The sequence below is a fragment of the Spermophilus citellus genome (genome assembly GCF_964194105.1).
Source record: "Spermophilus citellus genome assembly, chromosome: 3".
Taxonomy (NCBI): Eukaryota; Metazoa; Chordata; class Mammalia; order Rodentia; family Sciuridae; genus Spermophilus; species Spermophilus citellus.
The window spans coordinates 2862457-2888916 of NC_138184.1; the positions used below are offsets into that span (position 1 = coordinate 2862457).

General features: G+C 65.7%; 3 protein-coding genes across 5 annotated transcripts; all 3 read right to left on the reverse strand.

The window, feature by feature from the left end:
- Positions 1–1152: 1152 nt before the first annotated feature.
- On the reverse strand, positions 1153–8733 carry PLIN5 (perilipin 5). Of its 3 annotated transcripts, none has more exons than XM_081287810.1 (8): positions 8593–8733; positions 7777–7857; positions 6872–6996; positions 6010–6092; positions 5332–5512; positions 4447–4646; positions 2418–2528; positions 1153–2103 (listed from the first exon to the last, which is right to left on the reverse strand). In XM_081287810.1, the coding sequence occupies exons 2-8, from the start codon at positions 7824–7826 to the stop codon at positions 1570–1572; spliced, it is 1284 nt and encodes a 427-aa protein (XP_081143936.1). In that variant the 5' UTR covers positions 7827–7857; positions 8593–8733; the 3' UTR covers positions 1153–1569. The 3 variants fall into 3 exon arrangements, with proteins under 3 accessions (XP_081143936.1, XP_081143935.1, XP_081143937.1); XM_081287809.1 differs by having other exon boundaries at positions 6872–7067; XM_081287811.1 differs by lacking the exons at positions 7777–7857; positions 8593–8733 and having other exon boundaries at positions 5952–6092; positions 6872–6998.
- Positions 8734–9981: 1248 nt separating this feature from the next.
- LRG1 (leucine rich alpha-2-glycoprotein 1) lies at positions 9982–12469 on the reverse strand. The gene is made up of 2 exons (XM_081287813.1): positions 12197–12469; positions 9982–11243 (listed from the first exon to the last, which is right to left on the reverse strand). Exons 1-2 carry the CDS (start codon positions 12424–12426, stop codon positions 10262–10264), a joined length of 1212 nt encoding a protein of 403 aa, XP_081143939.1. The 5' UTR covers positions 12427–12469; the 3' UTR covers positions 9982–10261.
- Positions 12470–14424: 1955 nt separating this feature from the next.
- Positions 14425–25503, reverse strand: SEMA6B (semaphorin 6B). Its single transcript, XM_081287806.1, is given in 17 exon segments — positions 14425–16240; positions 16790–16848; positions 16964–17041; positions 17762–17908; positions 17982–18164; positions 18575–18724; positions 18941–19072; positions 19652–19869; positions 21134–21222; positions 21778–21897; positions 22292–22382; positions 22777–22878; positions 23384–23446; positions 23555–23615; positions 25090–25213; positions 25360–25416; positions 25419–25503. Coding segments are annotated over 17 exon segments (2649 nt in total). The 5' UTR covers positions 25480–25503; the 3' UTR covers positions 14425–15326.
- Between the last annotated feature and the right edge of the window lie 957 nt (positions 25504–26460).

Sequence of the window (26460 nt, forward strand, 5' to 3'; positions counted from 1 at the left end):
GTCCCCAGGGCAGAGAAGTGCCTGCACACAGCAGGCACTCAATAAGTGCTTGTTGAAGGAACCAGCAAGCGAGTGCATGGCAGTGTCCACACTGGGTCTTTACTGGGGTGGGTACAGCTGCCACCCCTTCGCTCCCAGCTCCCAGAGAGGAGGCTCAGGGGCATCCCTTGCCCTTGTAGCTGGCGGCAAGTTGGGACCCAACCCAAGTGGCAGGGTAGCCTTGACCACTCTCTCCCCTCTCCTCCGCCCACCCAGTCAAAAGTGACTCCCCGTCACGCCTCTGCCAGGGCTGGTCCCGATACCAGAATGCCCTTCCCCGCACCCCTGGGCACCCCTCACCAGGCCTGGCCCTGCAGCCTGGCAGCCTGGTGTGGGAGGGGCTGTGGCCCAGGGCGGGGCAGGAGTCCTGGCCTCTCCTAGCTGTCTGGGGGCGGAGGAGGGCCTGCCAGTGGGTGCAGCCCGCAAGGCTTCCTGGAAGAGGCACAGCTGGGGCTGGAGGGTGGGTGACACATGTCCTAGAGTCAGGCAGGAGGGTGGCAGGGCACCTGGGAGGTGGGCACAGACCAGTGTCAGAGGGAGCATGGAGATTCCAGAGCAGAGGCCGGAGGCTAATTGGCTGGCGGGAGGGGGCCGGGCTCCCAGAGCCATCCTCGGGACGGGCACCAAGGAAGCCAGGGGGCAGCCTGATCTCACCAAGCCACATGGTGGTTTCCCAACACCCTTCCAGCCACAGGGGAATCAGAGGGGCAGCCAAGAATGGGGTCAGGAGATGGGAGGGCCCCCAAGATTGGCTGTGGCCTTGCCCTGCCTGTCTCCCCCCCCACCAGTGCAGCAGGGGACACAACCATGCCAGCCCAGCAGGTCGGGAGCGGAAGAGGGGCCTCCTCATCCGCTTCCTTCTCTTAGGTCTTTCTCCCTGCGGTCTCCAAGAAATTCATTTATACTAAGGTGAGAAGGGCTTCCCCCTAGGCGGTGCGCCAAGGGCCCAGCTGGCTCAGGCAGCAGGCTCCACACACAGGGGGGTACCACTCCTCTGTGGCCCCAAATGCTGACTTGAGGCCACCCTCCTCGTGTCCTGCAGTCCCATTCTGAGGCCCCCGTACCCTGGTTCTGAGGCCCATCCACCAGGTACAGAGGCCCTGGACCCTTGGACAACGCGAAGCGTCTTTATTCTGGAGAGCAAACGACAAAGCACCTGGGTCTGGTGGGCTGAGCGGGCCCAGCTGGCATCTCTGGAGACCCCTCAGTGTGGGATGACCAGTCTGGAGGACAGGGGCTCCCTTCCAAAGCCTTAAGGACACCACTGGGCAGAACGTGTCCTTCCCAGGGGATTCTGAGCAGCCCTGGGGGCTGGGGCAGGGCAGGGCGGTAAAGAGCTGAGGATGGCCTGAGAGGCTTTGCGGCCACGCCCCTGCCTAGGCCGCGCGATCCCCAGTGTCCAGGGAAAAGTGGGAGGGCCGGACCTGAAGGAAGGTGCCTGTCAAAGGTCCCAGCCACGCCCAGGCCGGGCCAGGCCGTTGGCGCGAGCGCTGGCCACCAGGGGGCAGCAGAGGCCGGCCCCGCCCTGGGCTAGAAGTCCAGCTCCGGCATCAGCGTGTGCTTGACCTGGCGCCGGGGGGCCTCGGGCTCCTCCACGCCGGCGCCCCCAGGGAGGCCCGTCCCGTCGCCGTGCTCGGCCTGCCAGGCTCTCTGCTGGGCTGGCCAGTCCATGTGCGCCCAGCGCGGGTCGGGGTCGCCCACCACCTCGTCCACCCAGTCCTCCAGGCCAAGCAGGGGCTCGGACCGCTCCATGAGGATGGGCGCGAAGGGCCCCACGAGCCAGGGCAGCGGCACGGTCTGCACCACCAGCTCCAGCAGCTCGTCCACGCAGGCGTGGGCCCTGGCCACGCGGCCCCGACCCTCGGCCAGCGCGGCCGCCGGCACGTCCCCAAAGGAGCGGGCGTCGGCGAAGGCGGCCTGCAGGGCGTCCACGCTGCGCCGCACCTCCGCCACCTTCGCCTGGGCGCCAGCGGGCAGGCCCCGCACGCTGGCCTCGAGCGCCTCCACCGTGCTCCGCAGCTCCAGGGTCAGGCTGCGCGACAGCACCAGGGTCTCCAGCTCCGCCTGCGGAGGGCGGGACCTCAGGGGCCTGGCCGCGCCCCGGGTGGGGTCCCTCTGGCCCTCAGTGGACCTGGAGTGGGGCTGGGGACTTCAGTCTCCGCCGTGCAGACACAGGGCTACTGAAACCCCGCTCGGCCTCAGTTTCTCTCTGGGACACACAGTAGGGCCGCTGCCCTGTCTTGGGTTCTCCCCAGGGTCCCCCAACCAGCTGACCTCAACCTTGGTTTAGGCAGCTCAAGACTGGCTCCTGGCCGCCCACGATCGGTCCAGAAACCCACGTTCCCGGCAGCCTCCCCTGTCTCCTCCCCCCTCCTCACCTGGCTGCGCCTGCGTCCATTCTCCAGGGGACGCTGGTCCTCCCACTGCGCCGTCACCTTCCCAGGCTGGGCTGCCGGGGAGGGGCCGGCCCCGCTCTGCGATCGGTGGATCTGCAGGGATGGAGGCCGGGACTGAAGGATCTGGGCTGGGGGCTTGAGGACCAGCTTCAGCCTGGACTGGCCTCAGTGAGCACTTAGTGAGCACCATCTGGATGCCACCTTCCAGGTCTGAGGATCTGGCAGGCCAGCCTGCCCCCCCCCCACCTCACTGCCTCTAGGACCCACCCTCCCCGCAGCTCCACAGCTGGCCCGTGCTCCTCTCCCGTGCTCCTGCCTGGCCACCCCCAGTCTCCATCTAGAAGACGCCCTCCCCAGGACTCCGCTCCTGCCCTCGGGCTGGCAGACCCCTGGGGTTCCAAGCACACATCATGGCCTGAAGCGGGGCACTAGGCTTTCAGCGTCAGGGACAGGGCCTGCCCAGAGGGCTGCTGGGGACCGACGTCCCACCGAGGTGTAGCCCCACACCTGGGCAGGGGCAGGACAGCACCCGGCAGAGCGGGCCCTGGGTCCACCCCAGCACTGCCAAGGAAAGTAGGTGGAAGCAAACCCGGTCCCAGTGCCACTGGAAGTCACCGGCCTTTTTTTCCGCAGGACAGAGACCCTGGGGGGATTGAACCCGGGGCACTTGACCACTGAGCCACGTCCCCAGCCCTTTTTAGTTTTTAGTTAGAGACAGGGCTTGACCTCTCAACCTCCTGCCTCAGCCTCCTGAGCCGCTGGGACGACAGGCGTGGCCACCGGGCCGGCTCAAACAGCCCTAAAAGAAGGAAATCCCACACCTGTCTTCTGGGGAGGGCACCCTGAGGACACTGTGCTGAGGGAAAGGGCCAGACGCCGGGGGCCACCCACAGGACAGGAGTGAAGCCTTCAGAGCCACAGACAGGACGCAGCCTGTGGACTACGGCAGGGAGGGTGCTTCAGGGGGACAGAGCTCTGGGTGGGGGGTGGGGACGCTGTGCGGCCCTGGGCACGGGCTTCCGGCTGCCGAGCTGCTGTTTGGTGGGGTTAAAGGGGCGAGTCTCCTCGCATGCTCTGGAGCCACGGCGGGCAGCACGGCCACGGGCAGGGCCGCTTCCCACGGTGGGCAAGCTGCGCGGGTGGCGGCACGCGGCACACGGCTGACTTCCCGAAGTGTATTCAGTAAGCCTCAACTATGTGCTGCTGCCAGGGATGGGCCAGCCAGTGTTGCAGCAGGGCCCGGCCCACAGCTGGTGCCAGTAAACACCACTGAGTGGTTGAGCGGGGCAGGTCCCTGTCCTCACAAGCTCTCAGTCTGGAGGGGAGATGTCAAAACCCAGTAAGTGAAGCGGCAGGTCACATGGTTTCCCAGAAGCAAGGTGTGACCAGGCAGGAACTGGAGTGCCCCAGGCAGAGGGCGCAGCTTGTGCAAAGGCCCTGGAGTGGAGGAGCCTGCCCTGTGGGCTGGAGCAGAGGGAGGGAGGAGGGAGGAGAGGAGGCGGGGGAACCGGGATCGCACCAGGCGTCGTGGGCCACCGGGAGGACTTGGACTTGGATCCCGAAGGAGGTGGGAGCTATGGAGGGCTGGGGGCAGAGGAGGGAGGGACCTGACCCGGTGCTCACAGGTGCCCTCTGGGGCCCACTGTGGGGAGGACAGGCCGTGGGTGAGGGGAGGGGCTCAGGAGCCAGGCGGGTCCAGATGGAGCTGGAGCCCTGGAAGGTGGGGGACCAGAAGCCAGTGGCCCGGTGAGGGACCCCGGAGGGGATGAGGGGGCCTGGGGTCCTCCCCGGTGGGGTCCCGAGCCCCTGAGGTGGAGGAGGCCGTGTGGACACAGGGGCCGGGCAGGGAGGGCAGGCCCTTCCTCCCGAGCTGCCCTGGGAAGTCCAGCCCAGGCTCGTCCTGGGGCCTCCGCAGCCCGCCCTGGGGCCCAGCCACCAGCCTCTCGGATGCGCCCGGCTCAGCCCACGCCCACTGGGGGCACCGTGGACGGGAGAGGGGGAGGGCGCTCACCAGCTCCAGGGCCTCCTGCAGCTGGCCCAGGGTGTCCTGGGCCCGGAGTCGGCTCTGCCTCAGTTTCCCCAGGGAGTGCTCATAGGCCAGGTGGCGGATCTTTGCCGACAGGGAGCCCAGACGCACGAAGTAGCCCTGCTGCCTCCTCTGGTCCTCCACGGAGCCCACCTCTGGGCTCTGGGCCTCAGCTGCCAGTGCCGCTAGAAGACAGGACAGGGACAGGGGTCAGCGTGGCTCCTCCCAAAGCCAGCATCTCTCTACTGTCAGCCCACGTCACTGAGGGGCCCTGAGGCGGGAGGCAGGAGGCAGACCATCACACCCAGGCCGCTGCCTCCCGACTAGCCCGACGCCTCTCTAGGGGCTGGTCCGCACTCGGGATGCCCACTGGGCCTCAGCCTCTCTTCCCAGGGGCGTGACCCGCGTGCTCTGCTGTGCTCAAGAGAGGACTTGAGAAGAATTGTCTCCGGGTCGACGACCCCAGACAAGACAGGAAGCTCGGGGACAGTGGGGCTGGGGACCCTGTCCACAGGACGAGTGCTCGAGCCTGTGCCTGCTTCTCCAAGACCAGCCAGAGGCCAGGAGCGGCGTGCCCCCTCTGCTCGCTGGGTGCTCGGAGGGAGGACACGGCCACGGAGACCGGTTCCGAGGCTCGAGACCCCGGTCCTCAAGCCTGTAAGCCCGAGATGCCCTGCTGGGGTCTGGGTGTCCTTCTGCAGAAGGACAGGCTGAGGGTCCACTGGAGGGGGCTGGGAGGGCAGGCCTGGGTTCGAGTTTCCTACTGCCCCACTGTGTGTCCTCGGGCCAGTCCCGGACCTCTGATCTGGACACTGCGGAGAGGCTCGCTGGGCAGAAAGGGGGGGGTGCTGGGGAGGGTGCTGGCCTCACCGAGCTCCTCCTCTGACATGGGCAGGAAGTGGTCCACCAGCTCCTCGGACTTGTCCAGCACAGTGTCCAGGGCGTGGCTCACAGAGCGCTTCAGCTCCACACTCCAGCGGCGGCTCCGCCGGGCCAGGTCCACCACACCTGTGACACTACGAGCCACCGCGTCCTTGGCTGAGGTCACCACCTGGTGGGAGGGGCCCACTGCAGGTGCTGCCCGTTTCTGGTCCTGTCCCCTGCCCAATTCCCTGGAGCGGGGACTCAGAGGCCTCAGACTCCTGACCCCGGGCCTCGCTTTCCCTCTATAAAATGGCCCCCGGGGTCCGTGGGCGGTCACCAGCACCCACGGGCGGCGTGAGTTGGTGCTGATCACTGTTTCATCTGGCTGGTCTTCGGGAACTGGGGTTGAACTCGGGGGCACTCCGCAGCCCTGTTGGTGTTTTATTTAGAGACAGGTCTCACTGAGCTGCTCAGGGCCTCACTAAGTTGCTGAGGCTGGCTCCATCCTCCTGCCTCAGCCTCCTGAGCTGCTGGGATGACAGGCCTGCACCTGCGGAGTTTTCTGCTGGGGCCTGTTTTCGCCTGGAGGGAGCAGGAGTCGGACGGTGCTCCCGGGCGGCACCCACCTCCTCCCACTCTGCTCTGGCCCAGCCCACGCAGCCCCGGGCCCTGTGGTCTGGGTACCGCGTCTGAAGGTTGCTGGAGAAGGGGCAGCTTCTCCTCCACTTTGTCCAGGCCCCTGCAGGCGAGGTCATTCACTGTGGCCACTGAGGGGAGGGGTGAGGAGAGAGGGACACAGGCAGGGATGCAGAGGGAGGGCGGGCTAGAGAGGAGCGATGGGGGACCGTGGGGGACACGGGGGGTGGGGAGAGACTGGAAGAGATGAAGCTGAGAGGCCCAGCTGGGGGGGGGCAGCTGTGCAGGCCCCGAGACGTCCAGAGAGCCCAGAGAAGCTGGGTGGGCATCAGGCCTGTGGGACAGGGACCTGGAGGAGGAGTTGGACCCTGGGGACCTGGGAGCCTCCCAGCCAGCGGCCATCTCCCAGGGAGGGTGCAGGAGGGCCACCAGGCAGGACCCGCCTCCCTGGCCCTGGCTCTCCCCCTGCCCCGCCCCTCAGCCCCAAGGTGACTTCTCAGCGATGCCCAGCGGGCAGCCCAAGGCCACAGCAGGAGAGGAGCTGGGGACCCAGGCCAGGGCAGCCGCTTCTGGCTCACATGGGGGGCAAGGGGTCTTTCTGCCCGTCACCAAGGTGGACCCCTGAGCTGGTGACAGGGGCCTTGGAGATGCGGGAGGTGGCGGCTGGGCCGAGGCTGTGGGGCTCAGGACAGGGGAGGAGAGGCCAGGGGACAGAGGTGGACAGACAGTGGCCGAAAGGCATGGGGGGGAGGAGGGGAGGAGGACGGGAAGCAGGAGCTGGGGGGGAGGGGCCACAAGGCACCAGGTGGGCCGAGGGAGGTCACATGAGGGGACAGGCAGGGTGGCGGACGGCCAAGGAGGGACCCCTGTTCAGGGGACAGCCCAGGGCGTGTCCTGTGGAGGGACTCACGCTGAGGCTGCAGGCGGTCCAGCAGCGGCTGTGCGCGGCCCAGGGCCCGGCTGGTGAGGCCCCCCAGGCAGTGCTCGGCCAGGTGGCAGGCGGAGCCCAGCAGCGGGTGCCTGTCCTTGGCAGCGCTGTAGGCCCCAGAGATGGCTGTGCAGGTGGTCCTGACCAGGGGCAGTGCCGCCACCCGCTGCACCACGCTCTGTGGGAAGGGGCGCCGTCAGGGTCCAGGGGACAGGGGCCCAGCCACCCCAGAGCCCGCGTCCCCTCGCCGGGCCAGGCTGAGGGACGGGATGGGAGTCAGGGAGAAGCCTGGCGGCCCCCTGTGGTGCCAGCCTTGGTTCTCAGGAGCATCCAGAGTGCCAAAGCTCTGGAGTCCTCTGTGTTCCTGGCGGGCACTGGCGGGCACTGGCGGGCACGAGGACCCAGCCGTCAGAGCACCGCCTCTGACACCTCGGCCCAGTTCTGGTGGGCTACTGTGGAGCTGTGTGAGCTCAGGCAAGTGACCTGCCTGCTCTGAGCCTCGGTTTCCCCATCTGTAAAGTGGGTTTCCAGGGCAGTGGGTGGTGTTCAACCGTGAGCGAGGGGACTGGCCAGTACCATATCCTGACAGCTGCCGTTACTATTACTGTGGAGAGTGACAGTGGACACAGGCAGGAAGGGGCAGCAGGGATGCAGAGTGGACGAGGGACTGTGCTGGCCAGGGCCAGTGTCCTGGGAGATGGTCCCCGGCCAGGACCTCCTCACAGCCTCGGGAACCAGCAGGCTGCACCAGCCTCTCCGTGGCTCTCAACGTGCCCAGATTGGTTCTCCCAGTGAGGGCAGGGTGGGACGTCGGCCTGAAACTGCCCCGGAAGTACTGTCCCCTTCCCTCCCTGAGCCCCTGCTCCACGGAGCGGGCAGCCCCTCACCTGCTGGTCCTGCTCACACAAGTTGGGTTGGGGGTCCTGAGAGGCCTCATCCTCAGACATGGCTGCTGCGAACAGGGTCACCTGGGGACAGGACAGAGTGAGGGGACTCCTGCCTGCCAGCCCTCCCAGCTCCTGCCCTCCCTAAACTCGCAGAGCTGGGGTCCTATCCACCTGGGCTGTGACGTGGGCAAATGGCTTTCCCTCTAGGGTTCATGGAGTGGGTGTCCTGCAGGGCACAGACAATGCATAAACCCACAGGTGCACAGTGCACTGCCACTGGTGACAACCTGGGCTGGAGAGAGACAGACTTGGCCCTAGTCCTGCCATTACCTGCTGTGTGACCATGGGCAAGGTCCTTCACCTCTCTGAGCTGTTTCCTCTTCTGTAAAATGGGGGCGATCCCTACTGCCCCTGCCAGGGACAGACCTGCCTAAGCAGCCCCTGCACACGCGGGCAGAGGTACAGGTGGTAGCTGCAGGATCCGGATCCGCCCACAGTCCTTTGGCAGAGGGGGGCAGGGTGCCCGGGCTGCACGCAACAGGTCCTCACTGCGCCCAAGGTCACTCAGCTAGCAGGGTCACAGCTCGACCTCAAACTTCAGACTGGCCACTTGCGGCTCTTTCCCCTGTTGCCACCCCTGCGCCCTCTGAGCCCTGGTTCCCTCCCAACTGGGTCCTGAGCGTGGGCCAACTGGGCCAAGGGTCTCAGCCACCTGTTCTGGCCCATCGAACCCCTGCCACACCGCCGCACCCTCTCCAGCCACCGACTGGGGGTCCCCAGCCTGGGGGACTCCGGGACACAGGCCGCAGCACTCACCTGGTCTTTTGCAGCCTGGGACCTGAGCCAGGTGCCTCCGAGGACCCCAGTCCCGGCTCCAGTCTCGGGCCCCAGTCTCCGCCCCCGCCGGCTCCGCCCGCCTTATAGCTGCTCGGAGGCGGGGCCTCTTGGAACCGACCAATAGGAAGAGAGCACAGAGCACAGGGCAGGTCCATGGGCGGGGCTCCAGTCTACCCTCCTGGGCTCCTCCCCTCGCCTAGCACTCTGAGGTTGCCATAGTAATCCAGGGACGCCAGATGCCCAAGGATTGGGCTACTGGCCTTGGCCAGACAGTGTCACCTGTCACCTTCACTGCTGTGCCGCAGGGACAATGGAGGGCGATTACAGCCCTCCTCACTACCTTGCCAAGTGACCAAGTGAGCTTGGGCAAGTCTCTGATGATTTTCTTTTTTAATATTTATTTTTTAGTTGTAGGTGGACACGATAACTTTGTTTTTATGTGGTGCTGAGGATCGAACCCAGTGCCTCACGTGTGTTAGGCAAGCGCGCCACCACTGAGCCCCAGCCCCAGCCCCTCCGAAGATTTTCTTTCTTCTTAATTTTGTTTGCACTGGGGATTGAACCCAGAGATGCTTTACTGCCCAGCCGGGTCCCCGCCCTTTTAATTTTCTTATTTGAAACAAAGGTCCTCGACAAGTAGCTGAGGCAGGCCTCAAATTTGTGATCTTCCCGCCTCTGCCTCGGAAGCTGGGATTACAGGTGTGTACCAGGGTGCTCTGCTCTTAATTAAATTTGCCATTTAACTAAGCTGGGAGCCAGCAGCCCGTCCCTTGGGTTCACATATTTCCAAAGAGCAGACTGAGGCTCAAAACCTAGACCACTTGCCCCGTGTCCATAGGACTGAAGAATCTGATTTAAACCAGCTGTTAGACTTCAGGTCCCTGCTTTTCACTGGGGACATAGCCTTCCAAGGGGACTGTAAAGCCTGTGCCCCAACACTTCAGGATCCCCCAAATCTGACCCCAGCCCCTACATGCCCAACTCTGTACTGGCAGGGGCCCAGTATCTGAGCCCTGAGAACATGCCCCTCCGACCGGCCCCTCCAGTGCCTTCAGTGCCCCGTTGAGCTGGCCCTGGGCAGGCGTCCCCTCAAAAGATCCCATGCCGGCATGAGGCATTGGAGACCTGGGCAATCTGGGACACAGGCTCTGGCAGGAATCCACCTGTAAGACGACACCCAGCAACTGTCGGGATTTATTACCAGTCAAGGCCCCAGATAGGGGAGGGAGAGTAGAAGCCACAGGGCCATCTGATCCCAATGGCCATTGGCTTGGGAGCTTCGTCTTGCACCCCAGGCTCTAGGTGACCGCCACCTCTTCCTCCACCCTGGGCATCAAGGGTGCAGAAACACAAGATTCATCCGATTCGGGCCAGCAGGTGTTTATTAAGTCCCTGGGGCCGTGCTGGGTCACGCCAGCACTCAGAGAGCCCCCAAACTGGGGAAGACAAAGCCAGATGTGGCCAGGACACCGCCAGAGGAGGAACCAGGGGCTTGTGGGAACCCGGGGACCAAGGGATGTGGGAAATGGAGCATCGGCATCCAGGGAGGGCGGGTGTGGGCGCAGGTCAGGAGGCTGCCAAGTGGGCCCTGGGCTCATGTACCAGTGGGAACCCTGGGGTCTCGGCCACCCCACCCCGGCCCCAGGCCTCACGGGGACCCTGACACCTCCAGCAGCATCCGGCCCCTCAGGGCGTCAGGCCCAGCACAGCGGGTGTCATTCTGGGAGAACATCCTGTGCTTGTTGGCCACAAGCCAGCGACAGAGGTCATCCAGGTTTTGGTCGCAGACCCAGGGGTTGCCCGAGATGTCAAAGCCGTCCTCCATGTCCCTGGAGGGCATTCCCAGGGATTCCCAGAGCCCTCTGGGCACGCTGGACAGCAGGTTGTTGGAGAGGTCCAGCATGTCCAGCTCCTTCAGGTTGTGGAAGGCGCCGGCAGCCACCGTGGTCAGCCTGTTGTCATTGAGGAAGAGGTAGCGCAGGGCCGGCTGCTTTGCCAGCAGACGCTCTCCAAGGACCTGCAGCCGGTTCTCCTCCAGGTGCAGCCGCTCCAAGCGCAGCGGGCCCCTCAGGAGGTCAGGTGGCAAGGTCTCCAGCTGGTTGTCCCCAAGGTCAAGGGTGCGCAGGGCCCCGAGATTGGCCAGCAGCCCCGGGGGGAGCATCTGGAGGCTGTTGGAGGACAGGTCCAGGTGCTCCAGGGCTTTCAGGCCGAGTAGCCACGAGGCCTGCAGGGCCTTCAGCCGGTTAGCCTTCAGCACCAGGACGCGGAGCACGGTAGAGGCCCGGAAGAGGCCAGGGGGCAGCTGGGTGAGGTTGTTGTGGGTGAGGTCCAGCACCTCCAGCCGCGGCACAGGAAGCAGCAGCGTGGCGGGCAGCTCCTGCAGCCGGTTGCTGGCCAGGTGTAACTCCTGGAGGCCCGCGGCGCCGCGCAGGGCGCTGGCCGGCAGCTGGGTCAGCGTGGAGAACTCCACCGCGAGGTGGACCGTGTCAGCCGGGAGGTGGGCGGGGAACCGGGCAGGCGAGAAGCAGGAGACCGTGCTGCCCCCGGGGGACGGCAAGGTCAAGCACCCTTTGGGGCTCGGTGTGATGCCCTGGGCCAGGGCCACCAACAGCAGTAGTAGGAACAGGGTTCTAGAAAGAGGGGGGTCAAGGCCGCCTGAGCTTAGGCAATCACAGAGGTGCTGGTGAGCAACAGCGGAAACGCCCCGCTAGCAACAACACCGGGACCCTCCTCGGCCTCCCGCCACCTGGCCTGTGCCCTCGCCTGGCTCAATAGGGCTAGGGCGCTGCAATCACTTCCTCCTCCTCTCCCGGCCTCCTTCTCGCCCCACCCCACAGCTACCAGGAGGGACCCTGTTCCAGGGGGAATCCTCAGTCTGTGGCTTTGGGTTTCTGAGCTGACTCCTGCATCTGCCCTACCCCATCGCCGGCCCAGCCCTAATGGGCTATTAACTGTTCACGGTCCGACTTGCTAGTGTCTTCTGATCCAGCTTGTTTTCTGGGTCAGTTCTTGTCTCCCTAGTTGTGTGTTCTGATGGCAGAGCCAGTGAACTCCTATTCAACCTACAAAGCCCTGGATCCAGTGCCCCTTTTCCATGAAGTCTTCCTGCCCTTCCCTACAGGGCAGGAGTGCCCACTCTAGCCTCTTCCTCATTCTGTCTATTTGTGACCAAATAGGGTTCGGTTGTCTTTGTTCTGCACCTGAGAACAATTCAGGGCTCAGGTGCCAAGAGGGGATCCTGGACATGGAAGTGTGTCCTGCTTTGGGCAGGTCTGGGGATGAGTATTGGGTCAAGCGGAGGGTGGTTTCTCCTTGGTACCATAACCCTGGGAGGCTTTGGGGGACTTCTCCTGCTCCTCCAGGCTTGGCCCGATTAGCAGACATCGCCTGGACAGTCTCCGTCCACGGCCCCAGGTCTCTCCCACTACTTGCCTGACCTGAGGCCCCTTGGGCTTCACAGGTGTGTGCAGGTACGGGATTGGTCTGTGCCAGCCGCTCGGCCCCCTGCGGCTTTTGGGCTGGGACGGCTGCCTGTCTCTACACAGCCTGGCCTTGGGCCCGCTGGGGTGCACGGGGGACCTACCTCTGCATTTGCTGCCCACTCCAGGGGGACATGGTGGCTTTTCTCTGGTCGTCCTGGGTCTCTATGGCCTGCGGAAGTGGCATTATACCTGCTTGGACTGGGGCAGGGGACCCAGTCATGTGGAAGGCCCCACCCATCGTGTTCCCGTTAGTGCCAGAACCCGGCAGGCGGGGAGGGGGGGGCGATTGCGAAACCGCTTCCGGGCAGCAGTCCGCCAGCCCTTCTCCCATCTCTGGCTTATAAACCCAGTTTTTCTCCCCTTTCTGTTTTTGTGGCACCCAAGAGTCTCTCGAGCTGAGTCCCACTTCCCCCAGCCCAGGATTCCAAGGGTCAGGACTGCCAAGTGCCACCTGGAAGGGGGCACCACCCTGGCGGGAGTCACCATGTCCTTTTTCTTTTTTAAAATGAAGTGGGGGTTTTGTTGTGGTTTTGTTTTAATCAGGGAGGTCAGTAACGAGTAGTGTCAAATAACAATGGCTGGGGAGGAGCCTGGCTCTGGTGCAAGGCCCCTGGCTCTGCAGGAGGGTGCAGGTTGGAGCAGTCTGTCTGTCCATGGGCAGGGGTGGTCTGTGCCAACCTGCAGGCCTGTTCCCCTGTGGCTTCATGAATAGGGAGGACAGAAGGTCCACCTGTCTCTGCACAGCCTGGCGTCCAGGCCTGCCCAGGGTGGAGGGGCAGGGACATACCTCTGCCCTCTCTGTCTCCGCCTGGAGCACACGCTGCCTCTTCGCCCCGGTTCTGAATTACAGCTCAGCGCAACACAGCTCTGCTCGATGCGCTTAGACGGTGCCCAGCTTCCCCGGGGCTGGGCCTCCCACCCACGAAGCCAGACTCACCCTCCTCCCAGGGCTTTCTTAGCTATCTTGTTCCTCAGTGGAGACTGGCGTGCTCTGTGTGTGTGTGTGTGTGTGTGTGTGTGTGTGTGTGTGTGGTGCTGGGGAAGGAACCCAGCCCCGAGCCCCTCGTTTCCACGTCGATGCATCTGGGGGCTACACATTGTCCTTGGGGAACTGCTTTGGCTGCACTCCACGGCTCAGCCACGCAGGGCCGCTTCCAGCCTTAAAACCCAGTTCCAAACACTCAAGTATGACGTGCCAGCGCACCCGCCGTGCCTAGCATGGCCCTTTCTTCCAGCCCAGACACTCGTGGGCTGAGTTCAGCTGTGAGGGTGACCTAGGAGTCTGTCCTAGTGGAACCCCTAGGCTCAGAGATGGACCCCTGGCTCACGGTGGCAGCCCCGGTTGAAAGGCAGGGTAAACACTCAGGAATACACGGACCAGATGACACAAAGACAGCAGAGGCCCAGACAGAGCCAGAGACTCAGAGCTGGACACCCCGCACAGAGTGACAGGCCCACAGAGCCACTGTCAGGAGCGGACCCACAAAGACAGACACACAGGGTCGATAGAGAGCAGCTGTGGAGGCTGCAGCAGGCTCTGCCCTGCTGGTCTCCCAAGGCCAGGGAACTGGCCTGTCCCTTCCTATCCTGTGCCCAGGGTCCAGCCTGCAGCATTCGGGTGCTACATGGAGAGCCATGGTGGCGTGGCCAAAGCCCTCTCCCAAAACCAACAGGTCACATCCCATCTTAAAATCCCCATAGCTCTGTGTCCCAATTAAAATTCACAAGGCCAGGGGGAGGGGGACTCGGGGTCCAATGGACCTGAGGTTTCGGATGGGAAGTGGCAGCTCTGGACGTGGATGGCGGTGACGGCTCACCTCCCGGTCCCCTCGCCCCCTCTTTCTCCTGCACCCACTCTCTGGCCATAGGCTTCTTGCACCTGGATACTCTCTGAAGCCCTCCAGTGGCCTGCTCCTCCGCTGACCTCTCAGTTGACAGGACACCTAGGAAGCCCTCCCTGGCCACTCCATACCTCTCCCCCACGTCAGCCTGTACCGTGTCCCGCTGTCTGTCTTGGTCATACCCATCACCAGCTCAAACACATTTTCCCCGACCCTGGCCGTCACACCCGCCCTATATGCTCAGACTGAGTTCACCACAGGCTACTGGTCCCCAGACTGGGCTTCGGGTCCTGCAAGGGTAGGGTCCTCGGGCCTCAGTGGGGGTGGGCTGTACAGGTGGCGCACACTGAATGTCCGCTAAAGAAACACTCAGAAATGGGGATCCCCCTGGACTCCCCACATCTCACACCTGACTCCCTTGACCTGGCTGTGGGTGTCAACCGTGTCCCCAGTTGTCCTCAGCCACCTCCAGGTAACAGAGCACACTCGGAGCCTGGGGGCCGGTGGTTGTAAACAGAGTTTTATTGATGGGGAAGGATCGGGGAGGCAATCTCCAGAGAGGGTCTGGGAAGGGGCTGGCCACGTGGCATGCATGGTCAGCCGGAGGCTGAAGGGGGAAGTCACAAGGGGTAGGGTGGCATGGGACTCTCTGACCACCCTGGGGTCATATTTACAGGGGGGCCCCACCCGCCTCTGCCGCCCCCCAGACCCCCAGCCCTTTAGATGGCTGCTGCCAGTGTGACTTCCGGGCAGGCTCTCCGTCCCCTGCCGCCCGGCCTGTCCCCGCTGCCCTCCAGAGAAGCGGGTTCGAACTCCTAACCGGCACCTCGGAGGCCCCGGCCTTCCGGAAGCCGGGGGTCGGCTCAGCCAATGCCCAGGCGGCGGGCGCCTGGCTCACACGTAGACACACACACGGCCCCGCGGCCCACCCCGACGCACACGCCCACCGCAGCCCACAGGCACGCACACGCACGCCTCCCCGGCCCCCTGCACACGAACACGGCATGCACACGCACACACACCCACACACGCCAGGGGCCAGGGGCGAGGAGGGACCTGGGGGGGCTTGGGTCTGCAGCTGCGGCCCCTCCCCGCCCGCCGGAGCCCGGCTGCCACCCCGAGAACGGAGTTGTGCAATTAATTAGAAAACTGCAAAAGAAACCAAAATCCATGTGCAGGCCACCCCGGGGGGTAGCCATTCCCCCGCCAGCCCCGGCCCCTCAGCGTCCTCGCCCGTCGGAGTCGGCGAGCTCTTGTGCTTCCGTGTGGCCGAGGGGACCCCACGAGGGCGGGGCGGGGCGGGGCCGGGCCCCCGGGCGCTGGCCTGGGCCTGGCCGCGGGGCCTCTGGCTCGGTTCCCGTGGCTGCACTGCGAAGGCGTCCGCCCCGGCCTAGGGCACCGGGGGCGCAGTCCTGTCCCCCGCCCCATAGGGGAGGAGGTGGGCCAAGTCCGTGCTGGGCCGGGCGTGGCGGCCGCGGTGGCGGTCGCCGGGCCGGCCCTCGCCGCTGTTGAACGTGTGCGTGCGGCGCAGGGCGGCGGCCGGCGGGCCGTGGGGGCCCGGCCTCCGGAGGCTGCCCGTCGGGGGTGGGCTCCAAGGCCGGGGGAGGCCGTCGACGGCCGAGGCGGGGTCCAAGGGGCCCGTGGGCGCCGACACCACGCGCCGGCGGTCCGGGCTGGCGTGGGGGGTGAGCGGGAAGTCGCCGTGCGAGGCGCGGCCGGGGCGCGGGGCGCAGAGGCGGCCGTCGGGGCCCGGCTCGCCGGGCGCGGGGGGCTGCTCGGGGGCGCGGGCCGGGGCCAGCAGCAGCAGCGAGGACGAGGCGGAGGCGGACAGCAGCGCGGGGCCGTGGTCCCAGGCGCGCGGCGCTAGGGCGTGCGCGTGCGGGTGCGGGGTGGGCAGGCGCTTCTGCGGCAGCGGCGTCTGCTCGGGCGTGGGCAGCAGCCCCGAGTCCAGGTCGTGCGGGCCGCCCTGCAGCAGCGTGGCCTTGGCCCAGCCGTTCTGCATCAGGGGCGCCAGCAGCGCCTCGGGGGGACCCCCGGCGCCGCCGCCGCGGCCCCCGGCGCCCGCCCCGCGGCGCTCGCCCAGCCGGCTCACGCTCAGCACCGCCTCGCCGCCGCCGTGCGCCAGGATGGCCTCCTTGTCCTTGCGGCGGGCCAGCTCCCGCCGCTCGCGCAGGCCCACGAACCAGCCCACGCTGAAACCGGACACCACGGCGCCCACCACGAAGGCCGCCACCGACGAGGTCACCAGCAGGTTCACGGACACCAGCCCGGCCCGCTCCTCCGAGAGGCTGGCTCGCAGGAGGCCTGCAGGGCGGGTGGGTGTGGCCATGAGCGCAGGCCCGCAGGGGGGTCTTCTCTGGTCGCCACCGGGTCCTTTCTTTCTTTGGGAGGGGGCGGCTCTCTAGATTGAACCCAGGCCTCCCACCACTGAGCGGCGCCCCAGCCCATTTTATTTTGAGACAGGGTCTTGCTAGTTGAGGCTGGCCTCAAACTTGCCATCCTCTCGCCTGGACCTCCTGAGCAGCTGGGATGACCCCTGGCGCCACACCTGCCTTCTCTGTCCACCTCAAAGCCTGTCAGTCTGTCTGTTGGCATCTGTCCCCAGTACTTGCCTCTCAGGACGTGCCCTCTGTCTGCCCACAGTGTCTCCTTGCCTCCCAGAGCTTGTCTGTCCATCTATCTCTTGGCATGTATCTCCTGGTGTCTGTCTGTCTTCTGGGATCTGTCTTCCCCCACCTCTCTAGCCAGGAAGTTGACCCGTGCACTCCCCAAAGCCCACCACCCAGGGCAGGGGGGGGACCAGGACTGAGGTTGGCGGCCCCTCCCCCGCCTGGATTCCCTCTGACCCCTTACCTGTGCAGTCCCCTAAGCCTGAGGTGCTGGCCCCGGACACATCCTGCTCGAAGGTGGCTCTGGCGGAGGGGGACAGAGGCACGGTCAGCAGTTGCCCTCCACACAGCCCAGGCGGGGGAGGGGCTTGGGCTGTCGGGCAGGTCTGACCCCCTCTGCTCCGCCTGTCCCCGGTACCTGGTGCCAGGGCTGAGGAAGACGCAGGAGCCGTCAGGGGTCCACCCACAGTAGGGGTCCTGGCTGCCGACGCAGTTCCTGGAATGGACCACGTCACAGTCACTAGGGTGGCCCCTGGGTGCCAGGCCCTGTCACTGTCACTAGTTCCCGAGTCCTCCTGGCCGGTCTTGGGTGTTCTTCATTTCCCATTTTACAGGTAAGGAAACTGAGCCTGGAGCAAGGCAGGCTGGCCCCAGTCGCCTCCTCAGTGCGAATGCTGTGGGGTCCTGTCTGCAATGACAGCAGGCAGGGCCCGGGAGCTGGGGGTGAGCCCAGGCTGGGCCACCACAGGACAGGCCTCTGACCTTCCCACCCAGAGGCAGGGAAGGAACCAGCCTCCCACCCTGGCCTCCCTTCCCAGGTCCCCCACAGAATGTCCTCCCCATAGCAACCACTAGAGGGCACCCTGAACACCTGAGCCAGGTTCCTCCCTGGTCCTCCCATGGTCCTCCAGGGCTCCCACCTTCTCAGAGCGAAGGCCAAGTCCTCCCTGCAGCCCACAAGGCCCTGCACGACTTGCCCTTCCCCTCCCTGCCACCCTCCTCCCCTCCCCCCTCACTTCCTCTGCTCCAGCCGCATGGGCTCCTGGCTGTCCCTCCAACACACCAGGCTCAGTCCTGCCCCAGGGCCTTTGCACAGCTGTGCCCTCTGCTGAGTTCATTGCTCTGTGAGTCAGGGTGCTGCCGAGCCCTTGACTCGACCTGGTTCTCTCCCACGACCCCCCCCCCGCTTCCCCCGCGCGGCCCAGGGGGGACTCACTTCATGCACCCCGAGAACTGCTGGCAGCGGGCCACAGGTACACGGACCACGCAGTGGGGAAAGGCTGCCAGCAGGCCACCCGAGGCTGCGTCCAGCTCCAGGCTCAGCAGCCGCTGCCCTGTCTCAGCACCGCCGGGCCGTCCACACCTGGGGCAGGCGGGAGGCTGCATGAGGCTCAGGCCAGTCCGGCCGCCGCCCGCCGCCCGCCGCCCAGACTCACCTGTCCGGCCGGTAGGTCTCAAACTCCTCCAGGAAGACGCTGGGCCCAGCAGGACCCGAGAGCCTGGTGCTGGGCCGAACGAGGAACTTGAGGACAGTACCCACCTCGGAGCCCAGGAAGACCACCGTCTGGTTGCCCCAGGGGCCAGCGCCCACGTCCACAGCCACGCGAGTCAGCGGGTGCCTGGAGGCCGGGGCAGGGGTCAGGGTGGCCAGCAGTACCCAGGGCACCCTGGTTCCCATGTGCCACCAGTGTGGGGGTACAGGCATGGTCACAGGGACACTGTTACCCATAAATGTGAGGCATAGGACAGAGTGCGTGGGTGGGCACCAGCCTGCAGCCACACCGGGACACCCTGTGCCCAGCAGGACAGAGACCCCGAGGGCCCGGCCTGGCCGCCTCTGTGTCTGCCTCGCTCTCCTGTCTGTCCCCTCTGCCCCTCTCTCTCTGTCCATCTCCAGCTCTCTTGGTGGCCTCAGAGGCTGGCACTCAGCCACGTTGTGCGTGCCCACACAGGACGACTCCCTGTGTCCTCCACGGGCTCAGTGGGCCCTGTGCTACCCGGACCCCAGCCCCTGGCCCCCAGCACTGACCGCATCAGGGTCCGCACGATCCAGGGTGCGTGGCCCAGCGAGGGCACCGTCTCGTCCATCAGTGGGTGGGTCTTGACGAAGCTGAGGATCTCGTCGGGCAGGGCGCTGGACGCGTTGTACTGCATGCCCGGGGCAGCGCAGCACCCAGGCCTGGGAGGGAGAGGCCGGTCAGGCAGATACGGGTCCCCACAGAGGGGCCTAGTCCACCTGGGAATTGGCCACGCTGCCCCAGGGCCTTGGCACCCCTTTGGCATGATGGACACAGGTAAACTCAGTGACAGCTCAGTGACCACCCGAGGGCCCCACCCAATGTCCGGGGCACCAGCACACCACAGGGCCCATGTCCCAGCACTGAGGGGCTCTCACCGGGGCCGCGGCACCTGATCCTCGGGCACTGGTGTCCAGATGGACTCGGGGGACTTCTGCTCGCGAAAGCGGCCCTCAAACACGGCGGCCACCTGGGTCATGTCGAAGGCGCAGACGGCCGAGCCGGGGATGCTGGGGTCAGAGGGCACCCTGGTGAGCCTGGAGGGGCTGCGCCCCAGGAAGGCACCCGGGGTCCCTGTCCTTGGCCCTGGGACGTGGTGCAGGCCCCTCTCCAAGGCCACCCCTGCTCAGGGACGTCCCTGCTTGGATGTCCATCTGCCAGCGGCTGCTCTTGTCCCGTGGACCCTGTCCCCGCTCTGAAGCCTCAGCTCTGACCTCCCTCGCCCGCTCCTCGGTCTCCTGTGTCTCCCCAGCGCTCTCAGGAGGGGGGCCAGGCTGCTGCATGGCCTGTCCCCCTGTGCTCCTCCCGTGGCTGGGACCCCAGCCGCCAGCCTCGGGCCTCCCTCCCGCTGCTGTGCCCTGGCGGCCCTGCCTCCTCCTGGGACCCGCACCCCGGCCCGGCTCAGGAAGCCCTCCCTCGTCCCCAGCTTCGTCCCCAGGCGGCCGGCCAGCCCAGGGTCGCAAGCCCTCGCCTGCTTTGCCTCGCCCTGGGGGGCTGTGGCCCTCGGCTTCAGTCTGCCCACCCAGGACCCGGGACCATCCCCAAGGGCGGCACCCCCCAGGCCGCCTGCGCCGCTGGTGCCCACCGACCTGTTGCTGGGGGTGGAGAAGACGGCCAGGACCACGGGCCGGCCCCCCAGGCTGACCACGCCCGTGACGGCCTGCAGCACGTTGAAGTAGAAGTGGGAGTCCCCGGGCACTGAGCAGTTGAGCCGCGCCTTCAGGAAGGACGTCCACTGCTTCTCCAGCACGCGTGGGGAGCCCCCCACGTCGTTCTTGCACACGCGGGCCACGCGGGCCACCACCACCTGGGCACAGCCGACGGCAGGGCCTGAGCCTGCGCCTGGGCGAGACCCACCACGGCCAGCTGCCCGCCGGCCAGGGCCAGCCACCGAGGCTCCTCCGGCTCTCCAAGGAGGCCACGGTCCCGCTGCACACGCGGACGCTGAGGTGCAGCAGAAGGAGTGGCCAGCCCCAAGTCACACAGCAAAGTGACGGCCTTTGCCCCTTATTGCTGGGTGGCTGCCTGGGTGGGCTGGGAGGCTGGGTGGACAGTACAGCTGGACGGACAGCGGCAGGTGAGTAGGGAAGGGAGGGCGGGAGGGACGGGGCTGGGGACAGAGCAAGTCTGGAGAAGGGACACACGAGGAGGAGGCTGAGAAAGGAGAGAGCAACAGGTCAGCAGGCGGGTGGACAAGGGGCTGCCCCCAAGAATGGGCGAGGGGGAGGGGAGGGGGGGGAAGCAGTGGTCTCAGGGAGGGGGGTGGATGGGCAGGCAGAGGAGGGGGCCGTGGTGAAGGCACAGAGAGTGGGACAGGTGGGTGGGTGGTGGATGGGAGGCTGGGGTGGGGGAGTGGGGGGTGGATGGGAGGCTGGGGCAGTGGGTGGTGGGGGGTGGATGGAAGGCTGGGTGGGTGGGTGGTAGGGGGTGGGGTGGGGGATTGGGGGGTGGGTGGTAGGGGGTGGGGTGGGGGATTGGGGGGTGGGTGGTAGGGGGTGGGGTGGGGGAGTGGGGGGTGGATGGGCGGCTGGGGCAGTGGGGGGTGGGGGGTGGATGGGCGGCTGGGGCAGTGGGGGGTGGGGGGTGGGGGGTGGCCTGTTGGTTCCGAGGGAGAAGCCGGTGGCTAGGTAACTGGATGCACAGGCGGAGGAGAGGTGGGGGGGTGGACGAGCTGGTAATCAGGACAGACTGATGGGCGGCGGGCCGTGTGGACACAGGGGCAGGAAGGTGGAGGGATGAACAGGTCTGTGGGAGGAGCAGGTGGGTGGGTGGGTGGGGGCAGGATGGTGGGGTCAGTGGGTGGCAGGTGGGGAATGGGCCAAGGGGTCAGTGGAGCCGTGGGTGGCTGGAGGGCAGATGGGGGAATGGAGGGTGGCAGGGAGGTGGACAGTGGATGGGGGTGAGTGGACCGCAGCTGGGTGGGCGCGACAGCACAGTGTATCCAGGTGGCCTTCCCGTGGTGTCTCCTGCAGAGCTGCTGGAGCGTCACCGATCCACTTCCGCCCGCCACACCCCCCACAGAGCCCCTGGGGCCTGTGCCCACTGCACAGCTTCCAGGAGCGTGGCCTCACCTTCTCCAGGTAGTTAAACTCCATGGCGATCTCCCGGAAGAAGAAGTAGACGTGGCTGCCCCAGTCCACCGCGTGCACGAAGTACGGCTCTGCGGGGGCGGGCAGTCAGCACCCTGGACGAGGGGCGCTCGGGGCGGGCCCCACAGTCTGGGAGGTCTTTTATGGTCAGGGGCACTGAGCGTGGCACCAGGCAAAAGGAGCCGGGCTCAAACGTTTCGTGGGAGGGAGGAGGTCAGAAGCTGAAAACCCCGTGTCCGCCCGGTCCCGATGGCCACATCTGCTGCTGTTTGTCCCCTTCCTCCTGCCTGTGTGCGGGGCCGTGTGTGCGGGGCCGAGGCCAGCGGTGCCCAGCCTGTCCCTCCATTTCAGGCTCCTGAGCCGCCCGCCTCCGGCCAGCTCTACTTTAGACCCAGTCTTCTCCAGCTTTAGCTTCAAAAAAGCCAGCAGAAGGGGACAGGCTCGGGGCAGAGCGGCGGGCGAGCAGGCGCCAGGCCTGGGACTCAGCTCGAAGCCCCAAATCAACCACCAAGTAAAAATGCCCGGGCGCTTCCAGAGACGGGGAGGGAGTCCTCTCCTGCACTCTGATTCTGGGGGGCCTCGATAACGCCAGCCCCCAGGTCTGGGCCCACTGTCCCCAGCCTCACCTTTGAACCACTTGGAGTCGTGTTTTACGGTGCGCAGGGTGGGCCGGTCCCCGAGGCTGCGGTAGATGACGGCGTCAATGGCGAGGAAGTCGGTCACAGTGGCTGTGAAGAGCATCCCGTCTGGACGTGGGGAGGGTGGGAGCAGGGGAAGGTCTGAGAGAGATTTAACTGAAGGGGCCCAGACTCCATCTCCCAAGACTCAGCCCTGAGCCTGGGGCTCACTATCCCAATCCCAAGCCTGGCTGAGGCCGGAGCCTGGTGAGTCCCAACCCCATGGCCCTGAGCCTGGGCTGAGCCCCAGACCCAGCTGATTTTGGTGGCAGGTTGAATCCCTGACCCCAGGCTGAGTGTAGACCCTCTCCAAGTTCCAACCCTCAATGAGCCTCTGAGTGGCTGAGACGCTGCCCATTTTACAGACACTTGGTCCCCTGCTGCCTGTTAAGCCACCTAGTCTTCAAGAATGGAAAGTGCCAAGACTGGGGCTGATCTCAGGGTCAGGGGCCAGGGTACTCACCTGAGAAGAGGGCGACGTTGGCATGTTTGGGGTCATATGGACAGCGGGCCATGCCACTGATGTTGTCCCCAAGAGGCTGCAGCGTGTCCATCTGTGGGTAACATGGGGCCTGAGTAGAGGTCTGGCTGTTTCTGGCTTCCCCCACCCTCCATTCCAGGGGGATCCTGCTTCCCCCTGGACCCTGTGACCGTGGCCAGTCCCTGCGCCTTTCTGAACCCCAGTTTCCTGCTCAGAGTGGTCCGAGTCACTAGTCCACCTCCTTCTACACCGACTCACTCTTCACCCAAGAGTCCATCCCAGTTCCCACTGAAACCGGCTCTTAGATCACCAGCCTGGCTGCCCTGGCCTCCTGTGGAAACACTGACCCTTCTTGAGCTGGGGTGGGGGACAGATCTGGGGGGCTTCTCGTAGGGGTCACGGGGTCATGGCCGGATGGGACGGGCTGGAAGCCGGCCCTGGGGTGGGAGGCCCTGAGGGACACTCACACTGTAGTTGGCGCACACGGGGTTGAAGGCGTTGGAGCCGCACACGAAGAGCGTGGACTCGTCTCGGAGCAGCAGCACCTTGACGAAGTTCCGACACTCGCCCTAGAGTGGGGGGGGGCGGAGGCCAGTGTGGGCGTGGCTAGGACTGTGGTGGGCGTGGCTAGGGCGGGGGAGGAGCCCGGGGCTGGAGGGAGGAGAGCCAGGAGGCGCAGGGACCAGGTGGGGGCTGAACGGAGGGCCGCTGGGGACAAGGGAAGGGCCAAGACCAGGAGATACTTGGTTTCAGCAGTTAGGCAAGGTCAGGGCTGTGGGCGTGGCCACAACGGAAGACCCTCTTGGGGGCGTGTTCAGGCTCTGAGCATGACCGTGGAGACGGCAGGTTCGAGGCCTGGTGAAGGAGGAGCCCTGACCCTGGGCCAGGGCGGGTCGGGGCGGCATAGGCGTGTGGCCATGTGCTGGACAACCGTGGACTGGTCAGGGCGGCCGGGAGCGTGGCCACCTGGGCAGAAACTCAGGGTCCTACCAGGGGATGGAGGAGGAGCAGGCCCTGGGCGCGGCCGGGGGCTGGGGCGGGGCCGAGCCTGGGGGTGGCCAGGGACGCGCTCACCTCCTGCTTGCCCTTCATCCGACACACGTCTATGTCGCTGGGGTTGGAGCGCCAGGTCAGCTTCTGTGGGCAGAGAGCTGGTGAGCGGGGCGGGGCCCCCAACAGCCCAGATATGCTGGTGGGAACCCCCGGTCCCGGCCCCCTGCCCACGGGCCTGCACCCCGTCCTCACCCGCTGGTACCGCAGCTCGGTGGATGTGGGCGGCTCCAGCTCCACCCTGTACAGGTTGTCCCTGTGAGAGGGCAGAGGCAGGCAGGTTGGAGGTCTCCGCCATCCCTCCCCCATTCCACCCTGTCCCCCAAATGTGGTGTCTGACAGGTGACATGCAGGCACACACCAGCCCCTCTCCCACGAGCATGTCCAACACCGAGTGGACCCTCTAATGGCCCAACCCGACCTGTAACGGGTCCACTCACAGGGCAGGCCACCTCATGCCCGGATGTCCCACCTCAGCGGACCAAGGTCACGTGTCCCCAGACAGACTGTCCCACACGCCCACCTCGGCTCACTTCCTGTGTGGAGTGTCAGAGCAAGAGCCGGGTGGGGGTGAGGGACTGTCTCTCTGCAGGCATGTGCCCTTGGTCCTTCTAACCTCTCGGTGTTACAGCGGTCACCTGTCCACCCTCCTTGTCCTCTTCAAGGCCTCCACCCCAGCTGGTCACCCTCTTCCTGCAAAGGCCATTCCTAAGCAGCCCCCGTGCCCCACGTGCCCCAGGCTGCCTGTGACTCTCTGGGACGTCCCCTGCCTGCCCTCTCTTCTATGGGCCCAGGACTGGGGACTCTTCCCTCCTCCACGACACCCCTCCTGTCCACAACCCCGTGACGCTCAGCCGATGCCCATGCTCCCACCTCTCCAGCCCTGCGCTTCCCAGGTAGGCAACGTGGCCAGGCCACGTCTGACAGACCCCCAACCCTGTACCTCCCGAGTCTGTCTAGGGGCTCAGGCCGCTCTTTGGGAGGAACCCCTGGACACCGGCCCCCTCCCTTCCTGGTCCCACACAGCTCAGGCCACCATGCCTGCAGGCTGTGCCAAGACTCCCTGCTGACCCCAGGCCGTGTGGCCCTCCAGGGCGTCTCCCTGTCCAGCCCCGAGTGCTGCCAGCTTGGACCAGTACACTTTGGGCTCCCTGCCTCTGCCCTGGTCCCCAGTCTGTCCTCCTTACAGCAGGCACCGGAGGGTACCTGTGACCACCTGAACCAGGACCCCTCTCTTTTCCCTCCATGACTTCCACTGTCCTCGGGTCAAAGTCCAAGTCCTCCCACAGCTCACAGGGTCCTCTGCCAGCTGACCGACCTGTCCTCCCCACTCCCTCTGCTTCAGCCACCAGGGCCATGCTGTTCCTCCAGCAGACTGGGCTCCACCCTGTCCCAGGGCCTTTGCACAGTCTCTGCCCTTCACCTGGAATACCCTTCCCCCCAGGTGCCCCTGGCTGAAGATTCACTTAGGTCCCACCCAATGTCACCTCCTCAGGGAAGCCCTCCTGACCATCCCCATGGCATCTGTGTGGTTAGTTCCTGGCTGACTGGACCTCCCACCCCAGGACAGCCTTCTACCACTATGATGGACCACCAGGGACTGTCCCCACCTTCACACACCCGAGCCAGTCCCACCCAGCACTCGAAGGCCAAGATCACACAACCCGGCCAAACAGCAGGCCGGTCAGGCAACGCCACCCCTGGACACGCTGCCCCCAAGGGCCCTGTACCTGTCCCCGATGAACAGCGTCCTGTTGACCCGCAGCACGCGCTGGATGTTGAGGTCTTCGGTGTCCTCCACGGGGCTCGGGTGCCCAGGCCCCCCGCCCACGAACACGGGGTAGTGGCTCAGGTCTAGGGAGAGGTGGGACGGGGGTCACGCCCCTTCTAGACTGGCTCCTGACTTGGGGCCGCCCCTCCTGGGAGGGCCAGGGGACCCAATTTGGAAGCAAGAGCCTGGGTCAGGACTCGACCTCCCCCAAGGTCCCCTTCCCACTCACAGTCCCTGGGGGCCACGCTGAGTGGAGGCGGTTCCTCGGGGAAGAGGCCCTGGGAGTCCCCAGTAGCAGCAGCAAGAGCATCAGGGCCGGGCCGGGAGGAGGCGCCCCCGCGGTCCGCATGGCGAGCGCCAGGTGGCGGGAGGTGACACCTGCGGGCGAGGACCCGGCGGTGAGCGGCGCGGCCTGCAGTCCCGCCCGTGGCCGGCAGAGGGCGCGCGAGCCTCCACCCAGCTCCATGCCCGGAAACCCCCGCGGGGATGGGAATAAATAAATAACCACGACGGCAATAATAGTAACGAGGACAGCAACGGTGGGGCACTTCCCGGAGTGACAGGCCCGCTTCACGGCCACACGGAGTGAAGCGCAGAAACGACTTCCAACGAGAATGCACCGGGCAATTAAAAGCCAATCACAATAATTACAATAATAGATACACTTAAACTCGGTACTTAAGATCTAATCTCAAAATGGGAATTTAAAAATTCTTGGAATTAAAACACAAAGATCTTAATGATGCAAAAAAAAATCAAAGTTTCCTAGTACTTTATAAACCGCCACCTGGCGAGGGCAGGAGTGCAGACCCCGCTGCAGCCCGCGGGGCCTGGGGGGCCCCCTTCCCGCCTTCGCCCTCTGCGTGACCACCCTGCCACAGGACAGGCGCCTCAGTACCTCCGGAGCGCTGCTCTTTCTGCTCCCACGCAGGGTGGATCCGCCGGGCCTTCTGGGTGTGGGGCTGGAGGCCCCACCCAGGTCACTGTGGGGGGAACTCACGCTCTGAAGCCAGCGCCTCCCGCCCGGGCCACTTCCCTACCAGAAAGGGCCGCCATCCTGGTCTCAGAGGCCCCAGTGAAAGTCCTGGCCGCCTCCTGGGGCGTCTCTGCTAAGCCCCGGGCCTCAGTCTCCCCATCTGAGCAGCAGGGCGTGTCCCAGCCCTGCCCTGGCCCTGTGGCTTGGAGACCCTGCAGAGAAGGTGGCGGGCGGGTGGCCTCAGCGCTGCCTCAGTCAGACCCGAAACAGGAAGGCCCGGCGGGGACCAGCTGGCTTCCTCCCCTGACCCTGAGCTTCCAGGATTTGTGACTCAGAAGACGCTGCGGCCACACG

Coding starts and splice junctions, on each gene's coding strand:
- LRG1 (XM_081287813.1), bottom strand. CDS start 12,426: ATGGGAGAAGGGCTGGCGGACTGCTGCCCGGAAGCGGTTTCGCAATCG. Junction 11,244..12,196: donor AGTGGGCAGCAAATGCAGAG/GTAGGTCCCCCG, acceptor CCCTCTTTCTAG/AACCCTGTTCCTACTACTGC.
- PLIN5 (XM_081287809.1), bottom strand. CDS start 7,836: ATGTCTGAGGATGAGGCCTCTCAGGACCCCCAACCCAACTTGTGTGAG. Junction 5,513..6,009: donor TCCAGCAACCTTCAGACGCG/GTACCCAGACCA, acceptor CCCTCCCACCAG/GTGGTGACCTCAGCCAAGGA. Junction 2,104..2,417: donor ATGGACGCAGGCGCAGCCAG/GTGAGGAGGGGG, acceptor CGCCCTCCGCAG/GCGGAGCTGGAGACCCTGGT.